The following is a 24873-nucleotide window of genomic DNA, read 5'->3' as shown; positions in this document are numbered from 1 at the left end:
ATACAATCTTCTATCACATTCAACGTGTGTCACAACAAGTTTTACCCATACAGTCTTCTATCACATTCAACGTGTGTCACTACAAGCCTTACCCATAAAATCATCTATCACATTCAACGTGTCACTACAAGTCTTACCCATACAATCTTCTATCACATTCAACGTGTGTCACTACAAGTTTTACCCATACAGTATTCTATGACACTCAAAGTGTGTCACTACAAGTTTTACCCATACAATATTCTATCACATTCAACGTGTGTCACTAAAACTGAAAAGTGGGCGTGTTCGCATTTTTGTTAGCGACTGCACAGACATAAGTTAGTCATTTGTATATCTGGTTTGGCTGGGTATTTTTATCTGGGGCTGGTACCTTGGGTAGCCAGCGTCTTGATTTAACCAATTTAATAGTGATACGTGTAATTTATTCAGCCCCAGATGTTTATTCAGAAGAAAGTACCATAGAGTACATGCAGGCATATGTACTCCAAAACAAGTCGAGAAGACATTCGACTATATCCAGAGCTTTGTAAAAAAATAAGATATAAATAAATAAGACCCAATCAGAAGAGTCATTCAAAATTAAGTAGATCGAAAGGATGTATTATTCTATTACCCACCTAATTAATATTTCAATATGCATCTCCGTATTTGTCACCTACATATTCTCACCATACCTCTTTTAACGTTTCTAATGAAATGTAAGTACCGTATGTACAAGCTCATAAGTCGATTCCAGCTGGAACATGGACAGATCCAGACCTGCCATCGCATAAAATTCTTTGGCATATATAAGTATATGCCGTTTCTGTGGAATAGTCAGTAGAACAAAGGACACAGTCACTGATTTGTCGGCGCATTATGGGGCGGCAGACCAGGGTATATGTTGTTTGCTGTTGGACTCGTCTTATAAGCGGTATGGAAGGTACAGACTCTGCAGCAAAGTTATGGGATAAATTCAGTTTTATGAGGCTCCCATATCATTCAAAGCTTGATGACGAGAAGGTGGAAGATGCAAGAGGAGGTTTATGATGAAAATTTATGAGCTTCTTTAGGTAATGTTATGACAAAAATTATATTTAAATTATGAAAATCTCCAACAATTATCTTGAATTGAATGCCTAAGAACTTTACAATATCATTAGTCATCAAACTTTATCAGCCCAAGATCTTGTTGATAGATTAAAATAAACATCTATTTTTATTTCCCCAGCAATGATATATTGGTGACATTGGTACCAAGGTCAGAATGTTGCATGCATCATGTACATACAATATGGAGCTATGATATGTACATTCTAAATGTGCCAGAGACACCACTCTTAGACATTTTGTTCTACGTGAATATATGCAGTGTAATGATGCCAGTCTAAGATTTTTCCAGAAGAGAGAACATGTAAGATACCGTATGTATGTATGTATGTATGTATACATACATACATACATACATACATACATACATACATACATACATACAAAAATGTACGTACATACATACATACATACATACATAGAGGCGGCGTTAGGAGTACGCGGGGCCTGGGGCCGACCATGACCGCGCGGGGCCAGAGTATCGGTATCTCGATTGGTATGCTACTGCAAACACTGATTATGTCTAAACTAGATCAGCTTTCGCGATTTGGCGCACGAATTTAGTTTTTTCATTATTCATTTTAAAAAATCCTGTTTGTGGGCAACGGGTTTTTTAATCGAAATAATAACATGACGACAAAACCTTTGGCCTAATAAACTGATTATTATTGTCATTTTTCAAATAACAAGAAGTCACGAATTAAGAACAATAATTTTAACTGCAAGTGTACTCTGAACGTCGACGTCTTGGTCATAACTTGTTTCCATTTTTCTGGAGAATATAGCTTGACAAACTCATAAGGACGACCTTAGGCCTGAAGCATGGGACCCCCTCAAGAGCGGGACCTGGGGCGGTCGCCCCACTTGCTACCCCCAAACGCCGTTCATGTACATACATCCATCCATCCATCCATCCATACCTACCTACCTACCTACCTACCTACATCCATCCATCCATCCATCAATACATCCATCCATCCATCCATACCTACCTACCTACATACATACATACGTACGTACATACGTACATACATACCTTGTACAGTAATACATCCATTACGTTACCTTCTTTCCTTTGATCAGTTATGCTTAGTAAGAACTACTTTTAAAGAGCAAAACATTATTCAGATGATTTCATTTACCATGGATCCATTCAACAAAGCTGTGTATAATTATTTTTGTTTTTAAACAATCCCTGAACACAGGTGATAATATCTTCGCGTCATTATCACAAAAATGCAGACGGTCGGTACTAGGATTTCTTCGTCTTACTCCATAAATTGTTTCATGGTAGAATGTTACGTTTAATCTACGTCTGCGCCATCTAAGTTTGGAGAGTTGGCCAAAGTGCGTGGTGAAGATCATATAGCCATTCTCGTCTTAATCAGTAAATTCTGAAATTCCATTTTCTCCTTGAAGCTGTTTCATTATTATTCCAAATTAGCTACAGATATAAAAAAAAGTTTCCTTTTCTATTTCATATAATACGTGAAATAAACGTGGATAACAAAGGATTTGTATACTGGAGTCCATGAATATACCGATTCTTTCATTCTATGTTTTTATAGAATGTAATAACGCATGATTATCTACGAAATGTGTTTGAGTCCTACATTTACTGACAAAAGTTTCTTAAATCATCTCTGAATTATTTTCATTATACGTAAAGTATTTTTTATTAAAGTGATGCTTATTGCATATGCCTGGGTTTCAAATTTTTACATTTGGAGGGGGGTCACCAATATTTGGAACTGTTTAAAATCCTCGTTATATGTTATAGTCTATTAATTCAATCGTTTCGAGTATGCTGAAAACTCATCCTTCCAGGGACGTATGGTGGGGGGTATGCTGAAAAGTTATCCTTTTCAAGTTTATTTAGCGGTTGTCTCTTTGTCTTAGCTACATAAAGTCTTTTCCATAGAGAAAAAGTTATCTGAGTGTAGAACACATGCATATTCAGACTTTGCCATTATGAGTCAGAAAACACTGTTCTTACGATCATGTTATCTTCATAGACTCTTTAATCATCTACCAATCTGATGACATCTTTTTCTTAGCTTTTTACAATTATGTTTCATTTTGTTTCGTTTTTAGTTCCTGTCCTAACATTAATGGCACGGCTAGATAACATCAGCAGAAGTAAACGAATTTGTGCTACTGCAAAATGTATGATGACCGTTATCTTACCAAAATGTCTGATGACCGTTATCTTACCAAAATGTCTGATGACCGTTATCTTACCAAAATGTCTGATGACCGTTATCTTACCAAATGTCTGATGACCGTTATCTTACCAAAATGTATGATGACCGTTATCTTACCAAAATGTCTGATGACCGTTATCTTACCAAAATGTCTGACCGTTATCTTACCAAAATGTCTGATGACCGTTATCTTATCAAAATGTCTGATGACCGTTATCTTGCTAAAATGTCTGATGACCGTTATCTTACCAAAATGTCTGATGACCGTTATCTTACCAAAATGTCTGATGACCGTTATCTTACCAAAATGTCTGATGACCTTTATCTTACCAAAACGTTTTATTGTTCTTATCTCCAGTGAAGAAGTAAATTCTCAATATCTCATATTTTGCTTTTCATAATTTAGTTTCACAATATCTTCTAAAAAAGATTGGCAAATTTAATGCCCTAGGAATTGCACTGTGATCACTTCCGATTCAAATAAAATGATCTACAATATTTAAAAATAGAAGGTATTGAACCCCAAACCACACTGCTTTGGGAGTCTTTTTTTTTAATATTTAATAATACAAAGTATTTAACCCCAAACCACACTGCTTTGACAGTCTTTTTTTCAATATTTAATAATACAAGGTATTTAACCCCAAACCACACTGCTTTGACAGTCTTTTTTTCAATATTTAATAATACACGGTATTTAACCCCAAGCCACACTGCTTTGGGAGTCTTTATTTCAATATTTAATAATACAAGGTATCTAACCCCAAACCACACTGCTTTGGGAGTCTATTTCAATATTTAATAATACAAGGTATTTAACCCCAAACCGCACTGCTTTGGGAGTCTTTATTTCAATATTAAGCTGTCAAATATTAATAATTTATATAGATCAAGTGCTGCTTTATAAGAATGTTTAGAACAATCCAGAACAATCTTGTGTGAGGTAAGTACAACATCCAATAGATTTAATACAACTTAAATATTACATTTAGTATAAAGGAAAACGTAGTTAAAAAGTTCTAGATGAATCTGCGTGTAGTTGGTTGTTGTTTGTTCTTCTCTTTTCTTGTTTATTTATTTATTTATTTATTTATTTATTTATTTATTCATCTCTCAGTTTCATACTTTACATTCAATTTTTCGCTCAGAACATCTTTTGAAATGGACACGATCATTATCATGGCATGGTTTTGATATTTAAATGACATTTCTTGATGAAAAACAGGAACTTCAGTTTAATAATACATAGCAATGGACATACAGAATGTTTACACCTGATTATTACCCCCTCGTCATACCTGATACTAGTATAATACTCTCTGAACGTTCTTCCGTCTGTCAGTAACTATAGTAACTATATCTCCTCCTAAATATCTGGATGGTAATTCACTAAACACATAGATTGCCCATGCTACAGTTATCTTCCAGTGGAGTACATTTTTTGCTTTCCCCCGGGGTCCCAACGAAGGAGTCTGTGGTCAGTTTCAACAAATTGCAGTCACAGTGACTATAATTTACTATTTTTTAAATAAAGGGTTAAAAATGATGTCATAGCGTGAGGACGTATCGGATTTAGGGTTGAGACCCCTGGGTCAAGGTCAGAAGAGAGGGTGAATATGTTTTTAAAGTGTGTGTATTCACCAGGTATTTCTCATTTTCAGTTTCAGATAATAGTAAGCAAACCGATGAAAATATAAAAATTAATTTATTGAGTCAAGTGAATCAAAATTAAATTTTAATTTAGGCTATAGAATATTGAAATATATAATTACAATAACTAGAAAAATGAAAGTAAGCACATTTCCACACAAAAGTGCGGAATTATTTTGTCAAGAAAACCAAGTGATATGGAAGTTGGCAGAATACTGTACAGTTTCACTGGAGATCCGTAGATTTCTGCAGATTTCCTGGAAAACTATTTCCGACGTATGAAAAATTCAGTTGCGGGAGGATTGTTTTTGTAGTTTCAAAACCATGTAATTCTTTCAGTCTACTAATTTCCTCATCGTAATCTCTTGTTATGGTACTGTATTGCTGCATCAAGTCTACCTAGATTTTGTATACATTTATGTGCACAATATCTATCTGAAGTGAGAATAAAGTTGATAGTAATCCTTGAGCCATGTAACGTTTCTGTATGTAACCACTAGTCACCTCATTTTCATGAAACATACATACTATATGTTTTGTCTGTTGTACATGTTCAATATACATCGTTGAGTTAGTTTGCATTGTTTTCATCAGTAGCCATTCAATCAAAGTAAATCCAAATAGTGATATCAGCTGAATAGAAAACACTGCAAAAAATATTGCACAACAATTAAACCAGAGAAAAGAGAAGTGAATGCATATGCGACCAGAAACAACATAAGCGATATGTATCTAGGTTTTTTTTTTATGACACCGTTCATTTTAGGGGTGGGGAGTTTACAACAGCGCCCTACTTCTAATTGATTTCAGCGGTCATTTATACCCACATCAGCTGCATAAAAACCACGAGAAAGTGAATTCCACAAAAAAAAATCACTGTGTATAGCCAAAGCTTAATGAACTCCATACTACGCCATTATGTACAAAAGCTAGCAATTAATAGTGCTGAAAAAGCAGGATTCCGTCGGCACTATAGGTGTGTGCCACTGCTTGCAGTTACTTGTCTTCATATTAGCTCCCTTCTTTCGGTTCAAGACTTCAGTAAAATACTGAAGAAATTAAATAAACGTCAGGGTACCATACTAGCTATTTGAAGAAGCCAGGCCCAGATATTGCCAACGATTTGTTGCCAAACATTTTGGTAAGAATATAATTAGAATTTGTGACTTTTGCCTCGTATGTAGTTGACTGGAAAACACAATACTGCCAATAACTGAAAACCATCAAGCACATGGCAGTACCACTTCGATCTTTTCAGACATACGAAATGACAGTTGAACACCTTAAAAGCATTGCATGCATACATATCTGTTGCATAATTTGCACATATAATTCCATGAGATGACATTGCTTCCTGTAAATGATCAGATATCTGAATTTTGTTGCTAACATTACAGGTATTGTTTGAAGAAAAGAAAAAATGCTTTCCAAAGAAGTATTTATGTACTCTTTTGTTTTATTCATGTCCTTGGCCAGTATATTTTTATCACATATCTCTACTACTTTTTACTTGGCTTGAGTGTAGGCCTTAATTAATCATTCTCAACAGCACAACTATTTTTGAAGCGTGCATAATGGACGTACTGCACAGCAAAAGTAAAATATAGCATTTTAGAGTTTTTGACAAAAAAGAACACTTCCACATTATGTCAACTATGTCCTTGTTCAAGTAAGTAGCATTTTCAACATTATTTGTACATATTATTAGATGGTCAAGTTCGAGCTTAACGACACGAACTCGAACTATGAATTTTTAGAGTGAAATATGGTAGCTTATGTTAACGTGAATTCAGAGTGCTTATTTTCCTAGGAAAGATATTTTCCAAAATTACATCCACAAAAAGCCCAATAGAAATTCTGGACTCCTGCTTGAATACAGAAGCAAAATTAATAAATGGAAGACAGAGAATGGAATAATTAAAAAGGTCTTAAAACGGGCAAACTACACGTCTAGATTTCTGTTGTCAAACCAACATAGCTGTATAACAAAAATCAAAGAAGGGATTGTCGTGTTTATCGCACAGAGAACCAAAATGTTTTGACCTTATCCCAGGCTGGAAACAAAAGACGGAGACCATGCGTGGCGAAATGCTAACGCTATTTATAAACGTTACTAAGGAAAATGTACCTTGGTAAGATTGTGCGCGGAGGTACTAGAGAAAATATGTCATGATAATGGTGTAGCGGGAAAATGGACAGTAATGAATACTGTTCTTGTTGGTGTGTGTGTGTGTGTGTGATTTGGATTTTTAACGTAGCTTTAAAAAATTTCAGTCATATCGCTACGATGTCTGCAGTGTGACAGTTTATAGTGATGTCTAGCACTGGGACATCATGCAGCAGACATGTAGCATGATGTCCCACCCAGTCACATTCTCCTGACACCAAACCGACCAATCCTAACACTAACCTCTTAATCCTGAGCGCCAAGCGAGGCAGCTGTTAGTACCATTTTTGTAAGTCTTTGGTATGACTCGGCCGGGAATAGAACCCACGACCTAACGCAGGGCCATTTGTAAATAATATATTAAATATTTAAGCTTTGTCCATGACTGTTGATTATACTTTAAGATAATGATCATTTGTAAACGTGTATACTTGGATTGGAGTTCAGGACCTTGATTTTTATCTTCAAAATTATATTGTCTTGCCTTACAAATAAAATAAAGTCTTCTAGGAAGCGAACGTGTTTACAATTTGATGAGAAAATGACACCCATCCTAGTAATCTTATTGTGTCTTGCTTTTATATAAGGGTATTTACATCAAAATTATCCATTCCTAACGTATCATCAGTCTAGTGGAATCACTTTCAGTTGTGTTCAGAAATAATTTGAGAGGAATTAATTATTCAGATTATTCAATGGAATTACAAACTGCTCATTGACTGGATGAACGCTATTTTGGGATTATTGTACATTCATTCAAAGGCATTCTATATTATATCACTGTTATACATGAAGATTGTTGGTACATAAAACTATTCAAGGCTACTGGTACATCAGCACATTCAAGATAAGAAATTCATTCGGAACACTCCGTACGTTTGGACTTGTGATAGAACTTGTTGGATTATTTGGAATTTAATTCACAATACTGTAAGTGCCTCTTAAATTTATCTTTTTTTAATATGCAAAATGTATGTCTTGGATAAGGAAGAAACGTCAACTCGTTTCTAAAGCAAGTACTATAAACATATAAAGCTCGTGAAAAATATTTCTCTATCTAACCAATTTGTTGGCATGCGCACAAGATATAATGCATACAGTTTCGTTCTTTGATTTCGAGCCCTTCAAAGTACCAAGAACATAATATCTCACAGCCTGTCATATTTGCTGGAGAAAGTCATCACTACAAATGAACACAGATATCTTTGCATACTTTGGAAACTATCGACCATACACACACCTTTCAGAAGATTTGTGTTGATTCCACTTTGATGGCATTTCAAGTTGAACGCTTGCATTCACCCAAAACAAATTTTATCTGGAACGGTTGATACAGCAATTGAAAAATACGATTTCAATATAATTTCTAAATCCTTTTTTTCCATGCTGCTTCAACCCCTCGAATACTTTGATTCCTTTCTTTTTCAGCCATCAACCTGAAACATGCGCGAAACCATGGAGGGGTCGTACCTACCTCTAGTTAACGGAAATAATTGGCAGTACACTAACTACGTGAGCACGGACAACCTCATCGGGATGCCGGGGTCCTTAAAGAAAAGGGTTGACCTCGACTACCGGAAGAACTTGGGATACAGGTTGCGCTGTCGCAAAGAACTCATCAACAAGAGAACGAAGTTTGTGGATATTTCTTTCGCCCTCTCGTTGGTCGGTATTCTGGCAATGATTGTAGACACCGAGCTTCAATTTTCTGAAGTTGTGAAACATACATCAATGGTGTCGATATCACTACGTTTTGTGATATCTTTATCAACGGCTGGACTTCTGGTGTCTGTTGTGATGTACCACTTGATTGGCGTTCGAGTGCGCATGGTCAGCGAGGGACTTGAAAATTGGAGGTTAGCGTTTACACTCCCGGACTGTCTGAAGTTAGCCGCTGAACTTGTCGTCTGCTCCTTCCATCCATTCCCATTTCTTGGTGACGTAACTGTTCCCATGGCGGTTGCCGGATACGGAGATGATCTCAATGGATTTGAAACTCACAATATCCCTCTGAACGCAGTACTTTCAATGATCATGTTTATTAGAATATACCTCTTGGGTCGTTTTGTCGTGGTTCATAGTGCTCTTTTCTGTGACACGACTGTACAGAGTCTTGGAGCCATGAGCAACGTCAACATCAACACCCAGTTCGTTTTTAAAGCGCTAATGAGCACGATGCCAGGGGCGTGTCTTCTTGTTACCATGGGAACTACAATTTTACTAAACAGTTGGACTTTGCGAATGTGTGAGCACTATGCCCTGGCGGATCACAAGGATACCTTTTTCATACAAGCAATGTGGATCACCTGCGTGACTTTTCTGACGTTAGGCTATGGTGACATTGTTCCTCGCACCATGTGCGGAAGGGTCATTGCAATAGCAACAGCGTTGATGGGGGTTGGAATAATGGCGTTATGTGTCGCCGTTCTGACGAAAAAGCTAGAACAAACACGAGGACAGAGACATGTTCACACCTTTGTTCAGCGTATCCACCTGGATAAACTCTACAAAGAAGCCGCATCGAACGTTATTAAAGAGGCTCTTTTGGTTTGGCGACTAAAAAGGAGGGGATATGCCCCTGATGACGGCAGGATGATTAAACATAAGAAAAGACTCACCCAAGCAGTGAAAGAGATGAACAGGACGCAGTTCTTGAAGTGTCAGTTTGGTGACTCGCTTGTGGATACGGTCGAAATTTTCAATAGTGTGAATCATATCCAGGCCATTGCGGACGAACTAAAAGAGGATCAAAGTAAACTAAAAGCGCGGATGGAATCAATGGAGCAACTCATGGCAAATATACATTCACAGTTATCTGAAATGCAGCAGAGCATGCGTCAAAAGATTATTATAGACAACCAGATTTAATGATGCTGAGCGCATACAATACTGGGTAAATTGTTCTGCGAAACCATTCCTTCAAAATTTGTTTTATTTGTCACATATATACTCCGACATCATGTATACATATGTATACACTAGGCAGTGAACGCCAAATGAGCCGATCCAGGGTCATAACGTTTTGTTAATGTTTATCTTACTGAATCAGCACAATTATTACATGTAAATCACAATGCATGTTTCATCGCTGAACGTTCATATTAACATAATTTCAACTTAGGGTAGTTCAGATTTACATAATTTCTACTTAGGGTAGTTCAGATTTGCATATTTTCGACCTCGGGGATGTTTTGTAATGCTCTAGATACATGTATCATCATCTCTGCGTCGTTAGAAAGGCCGTTGTCTAAACAAAAGTGCCAGCAATGGCAAGGAAATACTTACCATATTTATCACAAAAAATATGTTTTCACTGATATACAGTGGTTATATAATTTAAAAGGTATACAACATTTAGTCCAGCGATACCTCGTTGACTGCTTCAGGTATTTCGTCAAAAAGTTCAACTCCTCAGATGTTCAGTTTATGAGTCGTTGTTTGGGTCGAAATATTTACATTTATTTAATCACCGAGGAACTTGTCCGAAAAGGTAATTCACTTCTCCTATTCCACTTTCATGTCAAAAATATGCGATTTGTTATAGTTCGAAAACTATTTTATTAAGTGCAATGACGTAAAAAACGTTGAGAAAAAAATATTGTTATGTTTTAGGTAATTCATATAAAATTACCAATGGGCCCGAAACAAAGTTTAATGAACGGTGGTACTGTAATCAGCACTTATTCCTCGCAGGAAAATTACATATTATGAATGCATTTTGTCACACACAAAAGATCACTATTAAACTGATGTACTGTAAGTTCCTTTATTATCACCACTCCACCCCGAAGGTGCGGGAGGATATATAATTAGTGATGTCCGTCTGTCTGTCCGTCGATAGACGAGGTGGTGGCGGGATTTTGCAATGCAACTTTAATTTCCTGTTGATTTTTTTTTTAATTCTCCAACATCTTCTGTGTCATTACCCATGGGTAGAGGCAGACGAACGTTGATTTGGGGGTTAAAATTCCATGGTCAAGGAAATTGGAGCAGAAAATGTAAATTTTTTGTTTCATCATGATAAGTTTCCTTGATCTAATTTTCATCAGGCTGATTAGCCTGCCTACGCTTTAGCATTGGCATCTCGCTATGGATTCTCGGGTCCAGTGGTCAAAGGTCAAGGTCACTGAGGTCAAAATAATAACTTTGGATTACACATAATAAGACCAATTTTTCCTCAAGTGTCCTGCATCCAGTGTTTCATAACTTCATAGTTGTATTACACGTGCAGAAGGGCGTCTTCCTGTTCAGTCTATGGTCGATATATCAAAGGCCAAGGTTACTGGATGTGAAATTGCATTACGGTTTATGTACAATAATTCAACTTAAATAGACCCATTTTTTATAAAACTTTACAAGTATGGTACGCTTGGGCATTAGCAGATATTAATGAGGGCGGGGGCGGCGGATAGGTCTAAAATTCAGTTTGCTGGCACTGATATTGCAATTTGTATTACGCATACACACAGGCGCACACACACTATTACGAAGAAACACATATGCACACAGATACAAAAGCTATAGATAGTAGAGAAAGAGTTATACATTTTACAAAGGGTAAAAAAATTCAAACTTTAATAGCAACTTGAATTCAAATTTTCATAAGGATAACAGGCCCGGTTATCAAAAGTCAGTTTCACTTGAGGTATAATTATGTTACTTTTTAAAGCTTTTCATAAAATTGTTTTAATTGGACAAGATTCTTTTTGTCGGAAGAGATTAATTAATCTTAATTGGGACTCAAAATTCGTTATTTTGTAGCAATCCCGAAAATTGGTGTCATACGATTAGATGTGAATTCACAGTATTCAGCAAATAAATGAATATTGTGATACTGTCACCACGATTGTCAATATGGTTCAATTTTGTGCATTTTGAAAGTCACTTGACTTTAAATATACACTATTGCTAATCCATGCTAGCATTGCCACTCGTGAACGTGATAGCTTCGACTGTTCGGGCTTAGTCGTATGAACAACTGATATGTCTTGCTATGTAACTAACTTTATTTTCAACGATAATTAATACAGCTTTGCACCAACAAATCATTAGGAGAAAATAAACATCCAAAGTAAATGCCTTCCCTTAATCCGGGCACACAGAGTTAATGTGCAAGGGGTTGTCAGCCTCAGACGACTTTGGCATTGATGGGGTTTCAATTCATAATGACAGCAAAGTGAAAACGTAAATATTATAGCCATATTTATATAAAACAAACAAACTCGCAAAATCCATTTCGTGTTTGAGTTCTATATTGATAAATATTGTCAGTAAGACACCTTAAAATCCACTAATGGTTTCTCATTCATATTTAATCCTGTATATACATGAAAGTAAGTCTACAATTTTATTAAACTCACGCTGTACATTCAACGAATATTTCCGAGCCGAACTCGGAAGCATGCGTCGGAAATACACATTGGTAATGCTTCCAATAACATCAAGTCTCAGTCCGTAGTCAAGCAGAAATTATTTAAGAAATGTTCATCAGCGTACGGTATATTAAGAGATTAGACAAAAGGAAAACAAGCGATGAACGCTCACAATAATCCTTTGAAAACTGATTTACGTGAACACTGGAGTACATGAACAAATTGGCCTCACGTGGACACTTCTAGGGCGATTGGAAATGTATGCGTTCTTGAATTACTACTTTTTGGAGGAAAAAAATATGCCTATTGGGAAAACATTTGTTAAGGGGTAGATTGCCAAAAATTGGAAATGCTTAATCAATTTGAAATACATTAACACTTCGATAATTCAAACATCAATCGTTCGAATATCTATTACTTTTATGACCTCCTCGGCTCATGTAAAAATCATTTTTTAGCTCTAAGACGGTGAAGAAGAAAAAAATATGGAAAGCTCGAATCCAAACTTTGGGCCCCGCGAACCTTCGAATTTTCAAAGTTCCTTTATATTTTCTCTCTTAAAATCAATATACGGAAGTGAAAGTTTAAAGAAATGAACAAAGTCTGAAACATTTACCAACTTAATTGGTAATTTCTTTAGTTATAACGAAACAAGTGACTATAATTACAATCCAGGAAGCAAATTACGAACGGTAGATATTCGTAATATAGCAAGTTGCAAGGCCATATAATTTTACACATCTTGCTAATGTTTGCAAAAATAACATTTTGATTCGTTTGTAATACATATATACAGGATAAATATACACAGTAGAATTCCGTTTATCCGGATTACTCGGGTTACAAAGCGTTCTGATGAACAACGTAATGATAAATTCGTATGTATTTTATCCAAGTACACATTCATTGTCTCGCCTGTGAATGATTATTATGTATATCATTTTTCAAGCGGCATCTCATCGTCAACGTTAATATCTTGTGATATAGTTTTTGCAATGACATATCTTCTACATCAGTAGCTGTATCCAAATGAAAGCTTGGTATAATATTACTACTATTTCCAAGCGGGGGTGGGGGTGGGCATGTATATATATAAAGATTAAGTAACAAACGTTTAGAAATCTATATATTTCTACATCAGTTGCAGTTTTCAAGTGGATCTTCAAATAATATGACTATATATATTATAAAAAGCTGAACCTTGCCATCCTTCGGTTTTTCAATGTTTAAACAGCTTCGTGAGAACTCTATTCAACTGAGAGAAAACGCATTCTGCGCGATGATTGTAAGATATGATTCGGATAAACTGATAACCCGGATAAATGGGATTTTGTATATATTTTCTCTTTCAAACAGACTAAAAGCGGATTTTGACTTTCCACATATGGCTAGAAGGAAAGTTTAAATTCGTTAATTAATATTAGAAAGATAATTAATAAATTGTTTCTTCTATTTTCTCTCTTATATCAAAGCAGGATATGAACTGTCGATATTGTTCTGTTAATATTTTTAGCATATACAAATTCTCGCGCGCTCTAAAATATACGAACATGAGCTAGCTGAACAGGCAGGGGAAGTAATTCGCTCCACAACACCAATAATGAAAATAAAAGGGAAATGTAGTATATTTTTAAAACTGTACAAAAAAAAAAAAAAAAAAAAAAAAAAAAAAAAAAAAAAAAAAAAACAAAGAGAAAGAAAAAAAAATAACAACAATACAATCTTATATTTCTGTAAAAAAAATTATTACATGCGTAAACGCTATTAAGCCGATAAACGCTTTAAGCCGCAAAGGCACCAGTAAAATCAGTAAACAAAATCAAAATCAATATATCTTAATACAACATAACTAATTACCAGATCAAATACATCTACATGCGAATTTTTAAAAAAAATACAAAACACATGAAAACGTTTGGATACACGTAAATGTGAAAATGCGTACATTTTTCTCAAAGAGTAAATAAAGGCTTAATATTGATTTGCAGTGGAGATCATTTCTTTTTTAACTATTTTGCTAATAAGTTTAGATTTACTTGGTCTGTATTAACAATTAGAAAAACAAATCTTTAAAACTGATATGTCTTTTAAGTTAAAATGCAAGTTACCTTTATGAGCAAGATCTTTTGGGATGGGTGGGTGGGTTTACGATGTCGATGATGATAATAGGAAATAGAATTAATGTTTTGCATCTCATTTAATATATTTATTATTATTATTATTATTATTAGTAGTAGTAGTAGTAGTAGTAGTAGTAGTAGTAGTAGAAGTAGTTGTAGTAGTAGCAGTTCAAACTCTTTTGTTTGTCCTTTATATTACTTATATACAACTTATGGGATGCTTGGGGTTACGGGTGTTAAATATAAATAGTCGAAAATTGAACATTTGTAGCATGAATACATCAAACCAAGTGTTTCCATTGTATATATTCCGACAGAAGTGTTTCATAAAAGCAGGAACTGCTATGAAATGATTCGTGTATCATTCTTTTTGTTATGGTTCTTCCATACCGATTTACACAATTATATATTTTAATGGATTATGGTAAAATAGAACACAAATGTGTATAGTATACTGTAAATATTTCACATTTACAATTCTCCGCTTTCAAGAAGTTCGCTTTTCACTATCTTACAGCGTGTGGGTGCACAACGGACGATATCTCGGTTTTATTATGTATTTTCATTCTTCGCATGTAGAGGCACTTGCATTTAAATTATATATATTTTTTAAAAATCCTAGACATTTCGCGGTATTTTCTTTTTTACTCTTTATTTATCGGTAATATTATATTCCTGATGTCTCTCTGCACGATTCCTTGGGCCAAACCTTTAATATCAACGTTTTACAGTATACCTTTTTACCTTTTTCACGTGCATTCTGGGATTCTGACTGGTTAACAAACTTTCTGCCTACAACATCTAAAGTTTATCACGGTTATGTGTTTAAAAATCATTAAAAGGTTACATTTTTTAAAAATCAATGCATAGTGGTCTATTCTAAGGCAGAATTCATTGTGAGGTACCCTCAGAATGCTCAGTTTCCTGGAATCATGTCAGGACTACGAGCACATGGATCCCCGTCCCCCATTTTGTCTTTATTTTAACGGGGCTACATTGACAGTTCATATAACAAATTTAGACAAATCATGCAATGCTTTTAATTTTTAGAGTGAACATCGGTATTTACCTTGAAATCAAATCAGATGTTTTAAAAATTGAAAACCGGTGGGTGGGTGTAAAATAGGCTGATACCTATATAAAGCAAGTGGATTTATGGTTCATATTTATAAAATGTGTTCACTGGTGTACAAAATTTGTATAGCAGTATTATATCATATATTAATATTGTTAATCATACACGTTTGTTATGTTGTTGTTGTTAAAGAATTCACCTCACACATCATCTGTATATTTTATTTATTTATTTATTTATTTATTTATTTATTTATTTATTATTATTATTACAATATGTCACTCCATTAAACTCTGTCATTCCTGTAATAGATTGTTACCTTGCACCATTCGTTGTCCTGTTTTTATTTTGCATATTATTTCGAATGTTAAGTAAAAAATGAATTATTTGTTAATGTCTATTCCAGTATAATCCTCTGCGTGTGTGTATGTGTGTGTGTGTGTGTGTGAGAGAGAGAGAGAGAGAGAGAGAGAGAGAGAGAGAGAGATAACATTTCACATAAACAGCAAGTCTATAACTTATAATTACTGCATGAATGCCTGGAGTGGAAATAAAACTGGTTCCTGGTTTCGCGATCTCATAAACGACAAGAAGAGTTGCTGAGGATACATTTTATGTTATTCTTGTCACGAGCTGATAAACAATTCAGTCATGCCAATATCGTATTAATATGATAAACAGAAGCATGAAACAACCGGCATTCGAATGCAGCGTGAAATGGAGGTGATAGCGACATAGTTTTATGTAAGAACGTGCATTTTAAATTAACCATAAAATGTTGGTGACAGTAGGCTACTTGATATGAAGGCCTAATTCTAAAAATGACCGAGTATACTAATATTTCCTTCTTTATACGAAACAGTGTGCCTGGGTATCAGACCTGGCCCCTCCGTCATAACACTTCACTCAACAAGTGATAAATATGATTCATAACGGGGAAAATATTATTCTATAAAAATGCAGCTTCTGATTGGTCAGAATATTTTCATGATTTCGCGTCTACGCAAGTTTTATGGGGAGGGGCCTGGTCCCTTAATCTTTAAACATTCTCGACAAATTCAGGTTCAAGTTCTGAGTCTGGAAATGTTGGAAAAGTAACTAATCTTTAGTATAAACTTTCAGCATTGCCTTCATTTTGTTTCTTCTACTTATTTATATTAAATTATTACACTCAGTACTTTCTAATTTGGTTCAAGAATTTCAATAAATTGTAACTTTTCAATAAATAGAGGTTGAAATAGTATATTTATATAATGTATGCTTGATACTATTTGCGACAGATATGGCGACAAGATGTATATTACGTCAGTTTTCTTTCTTTCAGAGTAGACGTATATTATTATTTTCCAAAGAGGTTGCCATTAAGATTTAATTTAAAACCCGTTGCAAACATGGCCAAATCATAATTCAGCGTTGACAACTGGACCAAACAGCTTTTGAATGTCAGTCAGAACTGCTGAAAATGGACGTGATTTTTAGTACATTTTAAACGGATCATTGGGGTCATTTTACAAGGTTACATTACGAACCATTTCGATTAAATTATATTTATAATTTATCAGCCATGTAATTTAATATATTCATTCAAGTGTTTATGACCATAAAAATGAAGATTTACCATTTGGAGGAATGAATACCCTATAATATAATTAAGAAAACGATATGCCATCAAAGCAAAAAAATAAATGAAAGTAAGAAAAACTAGATAAGAAAAATGTTGCATAACAATTTCAGCTCTTTTTCGGGTAGCAACATTCGGACATCTGGTACTACTTTGATATATGTGCTCTACAGATACAAACATGTACCCAGTTTTTCTAAATTAATCTTGAATACCAGGTGACTAATTATTTACAAAAATTGCATTTTAATTAACCATCTGTTATTGTAACGCACCATTTCTGCATAATATAAAATATCTTTGAAATTTGTATACTAGCGATACATTTTGATGATTGATTATTAATAACATAGTGATGTTTCGTTGGTTCCGGCAAAATTTTAACTAGATATAGCATACAAAATCTCACGAGTTTCTGGACAAGAACACGTCTTGTGGGTTGTATGTATCCACTAAAGACAATTCGGTAATTTGACCACTCCGTGATTAGATCACTGCTTTTTTTTTTAAAATTCACTACTAATTTCAGTTCCATTTGATAAAATACAAATAAACTGAACCCCACTGTTCAGACCACCAGGCATGGGCACATAAGTTAACGTATATGACGAGTGTCTCAATAAACTAAGACGTGGATTTAAATAACACACAATACATAGCATCGATAGACACTTTACTGTACATATAAAATAATCTTTGGCATAACGGGGGGCAAGTCCTGTCACAGCACACTGCACCAGCCCAGCTCTGAATTTTTTGTTCGATAGGAATACCTCAGGAAGAGACTTGTGGGAATTTGTAGGGTTGTGAAGTGTGTCCGACACCTGTATGTGCAGCCGCAAGGGGCTGATGCGAGGTATATAGGGACACTGATAACCGAAACTCGACAAGTCTGATCCTGAGGATGCCATGCTAACATCAACTGATTCTCCAGACATGCACCAGGGAAGCGTGTATAAGAACATATGGCCTAGTAGTTGAGTATATTCAAGTACTGACAAACTTGGGGTTCAAGCAAAGTTGTGAATGCATGAACTTGAGCAATGGCCCCGAGAACAGAACTGGAACAGTATGCTATGCAGGTAATGCTCCAAATAAATGACACGATGGAAGGCAGGGTGGCAGGTGGTTCTCTCCGCAGATGATTTTAAGTTAAACGCAGCGTCGATACTGAAAAGCACACACCTCTACAGACATCCCAGTTGCTGTATGAATCCCTCAAAAAAAAATGACATAATGTTTGATCACGTGCTCCAACTCGGTCATCTGATTGGTTCAACATGACAACATATCTAACTTTAGTTACTAGCTTATTAACATATACTGGCTGAAATGACAACATGTCTGGCAGAGCAACCATAGTAGACAAAGAGGGGTCCAACAAGGGGCCAGAGAAGGATGCACTGTGTGTTACTCAAACTATATTTACTCAGTTAAATTACAAGTTAAATAACACACAGTACACAGGTTCAACAGACACTTTATTGTACATATAATATAATCTTTGGCATAACGGGGAAAAGTCCTGTCACAGCACACTGCACCAGCCCAGCTCTAGCAGCAGAGGAGGCGAACAGACCAATGGTCGAAAAACGTCCAAATGTCGAAAATAAGCCTTCCTACAATGATCGAAAAATAAAAAAGCGTCGACAGATTTAAAAAAGCGTCGACACTTTACTGAGAGAGTCTCTATGGAATTTGTCTAATTAATATTACTTTATTGTCGTTGGTGATTTTTTCTAGTTTATTATGCACGCGTTTTACTTAATTACGTCTTCATAAGGTCATGCCTCCTCTGCTGTTATATTAATTTATCCAAATATTTTATCAAGTCCAATACGATATCTTGTTCTAGGATCGTGCAAATTTATTGTTATAAACCCATGTGGAGTAGCTTGCGCTCGTGAAAAGAAATTTCTAAATTTAATTATATCCATGTCACCGCTGCACCAGGTTTGATGAATATTTCGCAACGTATGTGTATCAACTCCATTAAACACAACTAAAATATTATAGTTATCTCTGATCACTTTTGGTATTTGTGTGTATCGTTGAGTAACATAAATAACATCGGTGTTTTTATGTCTACCTCGAGAAAAAATCCTAGCTGGATTTGATTGTTTGTCCAGCATCACATTGTCGTATACAACTAAATTATTAATAAATCCGTCTATGGAATCTACTGATGGTGCTTCATCAATATCGGTTATAAACTCGATAACATCGTTATCCGCGTTTTCATTAAAATCCTTAAGTACATCATAACATCGTTGATCATCAACTGACGGGGCTACCAAATACAATTTATCCCACTTTAACCATCTCATTATAAGATTAAGTAACAACTGCGTCTTTCCACTTCCAGATGGTCCTATTATTATCATTCTGATGGAATTTGGTAACGCAGGATGGTGCTTGACAGGTTCTCGTTTTCTTGTCGCTGAGAAATCAATTATATCCATGCTGTATAAAATATCTATGGATTTATGTTGTGTAAAGTGCAGGATGCGTACCCCGACGGATACACTAACAACTATTACCACAAAAAATAATAGATCGGCGGTTACGGGTAAGTGTACGCGGTGTGGTACAAAGAAATTTAAATTTATCTCTACTGACAAGTCAGTGCAATCAGGTGAAAAGTCAAAACCAAAGTCAAAGCCAAAGTCAAAGTCAAAGTCAAGTAAAAAAAAAAGCAACGCGGAGGTGATATTGCACCAAAATTAACAAAATTACCGGGAACTCCGTAGGCTAAATACAGCGGAGAAAAACACCTACCAGGATATAATTATTGCGGTCCTGGTACTCGACTCGATATCAGGCTTGATAATCAGGATCAACCAAAACCAGGCGAGGAACCAATAAACGCTATTGATAAAGCATGTCATGCTCATGATGTTGCGTATAAAAGCAATGATCTACAACGTAGGCATATTGCAGATGTGAAATTAATCCATGCGCTAAATTCCATAAAAAATAAAAATATCAAAGAATCACTAGCTAATTGGTTAGTAAGATCCGCGATGAAAGGTAAATTAGCGCTAGGGGCTGGTAATATATAAAATGGAATCGATTTATTATTCCCCACTTGGATACTGGAAAGGTAAAGCAGCAATTAGTAAACTTGCTGATGCAGCAGCAGTTAAACATTCTACTGCTAAGACGTGATTATCCAAACAAGCAATATGGCAAATTTACCTACCGCCACCGAAACAAATTCAGTACGCGTATTTCGATGTTAGAGTTCCTAATGAAGTTCATCAAGCTGATATTCTGTTTTTACCACATGATACTGTGCGTAGAAAAACGTACAAATACGCGCTGACCGTTGTTGATGTTGCAAGTAGATATAAGGAAGCAGAACCGTTGTCAACAAAGACAGCATCTGAAGTAGCCGATGCGTTTAAACGAATTTATCAAAGAGGACCATTACGATGGCCACAGCTGCTACAGGTTGATCCTGGCAAGGAATTTCTTGGTCCAGTATCATCGTTAATGAAACAACATAATACCAAAATACGACGAGGACATACTGAGATTCATCGTGATCAGGCAATTGTTGAGCGATTTAATCGAACACTTGCTGAGCGGTTATTTGGATATCAATACGCGAAGGAATTTATTCAGGATACGAGATCTCGTGAATGGGTTCCAAGATTACCAAGTGTGATAGCCGCGTTAAATAATGAAGTAACTCGAACGACCAACATGAAACCTATTAATGCAATTACAAGCGCGCATATATCCGTACAACGACGTGATCTTTCAGCACAGCCAGTATTAGGTAATATCACTGTAAGGTATTTATATGAGCCCGGCGAACTCGAAGGTGGTAAAAAAGAGCGACTGATCCTATTTGGAGTATTACCACACATAAGATATCCACCGTAACTAGATCCTCAGGTAGACCCGCAATCTACAGACTAGATTCAACTGCTCCTCAACGTGGATTTGTACGTGAACAATTACAAGTAATTCCAAAGGACACACAATTACCACCCAAATCACTTAACTAGCGCCACGACGTCGGTTACATTCAAGACAGGTCAACATCATATTTTCTCGTGTATGACCAAGATTGTTATTTTTTCTTCTACGGTAAATTGTCTTGGATCATTTTTCAGATACCGCCATAACATTATACAATTACAATTTGCACAATGATTATTCTGTCGTTGTTTCAGCGCAATGACAACGTCAGTGTCTAGATCAAATTCTCGATTATTTTTTTTTATCACACTGTTTATAACCAGCTAGTTTTTTTTCTTATTATATCACTCGACGATCGCGGTCATCATTAATTGACGAGTCCATGACGATTCGTCTCAATTGAGATATTTTTCTAACTCGAGACACTGCAAGATAAACCAAGTTCGACCATTCGATGTGATCATCAACGATCCAAACAACTGTATCAGTAATAGTTAATCCCTGAGATGAATGAATCGTCATCGCGTATCCAAGTGTCCACGGGGATTTATCAGCACGTAGAGCATCTTCAACAACATCAACATCAACTGCAACAATATCATTCAATACAAGATTCTGTTTCCTTGACTCGGTGTGTCCTGGTATATCAACGTCAATATTTTGCCGTCGCGTATCTGCTGGTCGATAACATAACGGAACTGGCAACGTTGGAAACTTTTCTCGTTGTAACTGAAACAACTCCCGTTGAAGTGTATCACGAACTATCTTTCTACTTGCAACTATCAAATCGTTTGGTCGCCATGTTCGTAGAAAGTCGTTCATGGGTGTTTCTGAAATTATTCCACGCATTACTTCACACTGAATTTTATTCGGTTGTAGTCTGATTAATTTTTTAAATTCCTTCAACATTGCATCAAGTGCTCTATAATCATCAGATACTTCTTCGAAATGGTCAACGAAACCTTTTAGCCAATCATGTGGAGATGGTCCAACTACGGGTGGTGGTTGACCGTGATCGCCGCACATTATCACGGCAGTATTTATTAATAACCAATCAAGAAACGTTTTTAATGTTTCTAGTGGTACAGTGCATATTTCAACCCATATTATGATCCTTGGAATGTATTTCTCGCCCATCCTTAAAGATGTCCATGTATCACCCTTCCATCGAAAGAAGCTGTGATAAGTACACGATTGTACTTCTCGTTGTTTCATTTCTCGCGCGAGTGTATGTGTTGGTGTTAGCACAATCATATCTGAATTCTGAAATAGTTCGATAGCTCGAGTGGTTTTCCCGGAACCGACAGGTCCGTTTAGATAAACCGTTTTGTGTCTAATTATTGGATCGTATACTGATGGTAACAACGAAGCTGTCGACGATTGATATTTTTTACAGTAAATATCTTTAACCGCAACATCAGCGAATTCGGAATAATCGAGCATATATTCCTTTTTTATTCTCCACGAACCCCACGATGCACAAGTGCCTATGTTTAATCTTTCTAACAGTATTGAATATTTTTTACTTCTATAAAACGAATCAGTAGCAACTCTGACAGCGAGTGCAGAAACCTTATTTATCATCGATAATAGGTTTATTGAAACGTACGCGAGCATCGATGATCTTAAATGAGTATACTCAGGTGACTCACCGTCCATGTAGCTCACAATTGTACCTAATTTAGTTCCATTTGACAAGAAAGCTATTTCTCGACTTATAAACGTGATTTTCTTCGTTGTATCAGCAATTATAAAATCTAACTCAGCATCATCCATAATCAATCTTGTACAATGTCGTCTGTGATCATATGCTGCTCCTTGGGTAAACTTGCCGATTATTTTTCTACCAAGAACTTTTGAATCGGTTTCATCAGAATGTGGTAACCAAACTTTGGTTTGTTTACGGTATGATATAATTGCTTCACTTACAATCAACCGTGTTAGCATCGCACAATCAAGCATATATCGTAATAGTACTATTGGTGCCCACATTTTTTCTGAAAAATGTTTTCCAAACCAAACATAACAAATTGGATGGAGCTCTTTAGATATTTCGAATGACTCAATACAAGCAAATCCAGTTAGGTCAAAATCCGGTAATGGTCCATTTATCGATACTCGTGTCATCTCGTGCGTCGGATGACCGAATCGCCACAAGTACACAGAAGAATCTCCGTATCCAAGAAAACTTCCGGGATAACACGCGACCATATCAACTGAAATAACATCTTTATGATCGTATTATCATTCCATAGTCCGCCGTGTCCATATTCGACACAACTCGATATTATGTCATTGAGAAAATGAGACCGAGTTGGCTTCCACGAATTTTTCTTTCTAGCAAAATGAGCCGCAGCTGACGGAACAGTAAAACAGTTGCTCAATAGTTCGTCAGTGTCATTAGTATATTGCAGCGCAAGATTTTCATTTTTCTCGTAAAGATCTGTTCGATAAATAACGCCATTTGGTTTTACAAACTGATCAAATTTCATATCTGATTCGTCGTTATAACTCTGAAATAACCATACTGACACAGGATCGTTTTTACTTATTTCGTTAATGAAATCAAACATACCTCCGGGATAACATTTAACAGTTCGATCTCGTGGAAACACTGTTACTGCGTTAGTCCACGCGTGTGCGTTATGATCAATAATTGTAATTGAGGCTCCTTTTGATTTATATTTTGATTCATACAAAATCTCCCGTGTTATCGTCGCTACGGTTATTGGAAATTAATATTTTTCCTAACCCAGCTACATCTTTGATAGATGCACCGGTATCTTTAACCATTTCTCCCCACGTGTTTATTATTTTACGTCTTTTATCCGTTAGACCGTTTCCACGGGCCGCGTTTCTAAAATGTTCTGTTACTCGCTCGGCTACACAGTTTATTTTTGAAAATTTCATCGGCGACAGTTTATCAACGTTGGGTTTTTCATTTATCACATAGATTCCATAAATAACCGCGGTCACAGGATATGCTCGTTCATAATACGGTTTGTCAATACCGGTCAATAGACCTGGTTTGGAATCTTTACTTAGTATTGTAACAAGATAACCGGGTGGGATATTTCGGACTAACAACAGAACACGTTTTGACGACACAGATATATATATGGTTTAAATGTGGTGATTTATACGAGCAGTAGATTATGAAGATGTGTGCGTATTTATAATCCAAATATTGGATCTATTTAACATAAAAACGCACAGTTTCAAAGATGGAAAAAATATACAAATAAATTAGTTCAGTAACACTAAAACACAGGATAAATGATTTCACAAATGATTAATGGAAAGATGAATATAGTTCACTCAAATAGTAAACGATGTACGCTTTTTACACATAGTAAAAATGTATTCGCTCAGGTAGCGAAATTATGTCACTAAACACAAGAACGGATATACCATCTATCCTTTCAGTCCTGAATGATACCCTGGGTCTTACTAACCCAAAATTAGCCTATAGCTAATAAAATACATGTATGGAGATACACTCCGTTAACCGTGCACCATATCCGGTCCACAGCTCCTACGAATCAATTTCACAACTGCTATCGACTCCGGACCCTCGGAATACTATGATCACTCGGAACATTAGACCCTCCGGACACTTGAAATATTAGACCCTCCGGAAAC

General features: G+C 35.9%; 1 protein-coding gene across 4 annotated transcripts in view; it reads left to right on the top strand.

The window, feature by feature from the left end:
- LOC149780105 (small conductance calcium-activated potassium channel protein 2-like) overlaps positions 1-24873 on the top strand; it is a 338659-nt gene that overhangs the window by 238768 nt on the left and 75018 nt on the right. For 3 of the 4 annotated variants that reach the window (XM_089936867.1, XM_089936868.1, XM_089936869.1), the window contains exon 3: positions 8542-15935. The exons of the other annotated variant lie outside the window; for it this stretch is intronic. In XM_089936867.1, coding sequence (XP_089792993.1) covers positions 8557-9981 — 1425 coding nt within the window. In that variant the 5' untranslated portion in view covers positions 8542-8556 and the 3' untranslated portion in view covers positions 9982-15935. Of the gene's footprint in view, positions 1-8541; positions 15936-24873 lie in introns of those variants that run through there. 4 annotated transcript variants of the gene reach the window in all.

Source organism: Sinohyriopsis cumingii, chromosome 16 (genome assembly GCF_028554795.1).
Source record: "Sinohyriopsis cumingii isolate HCF-2022 chromosome 16, ASM2855479v2, whole genome shotgun sequence".
In the NCBI taxonomy this organism is placed as follows: Eukaryota; Metazoa; Mollusca; class Bivalvia; order Unionida; family Unionidae; genus Sinohyriopsis; species Sinohyriopsis cumingii.
The sequence above is the reverse complement of the archived record's forward strand: the minus strand, read 5'-3'. Positions and strand labels throughout refer to the sequence as shown.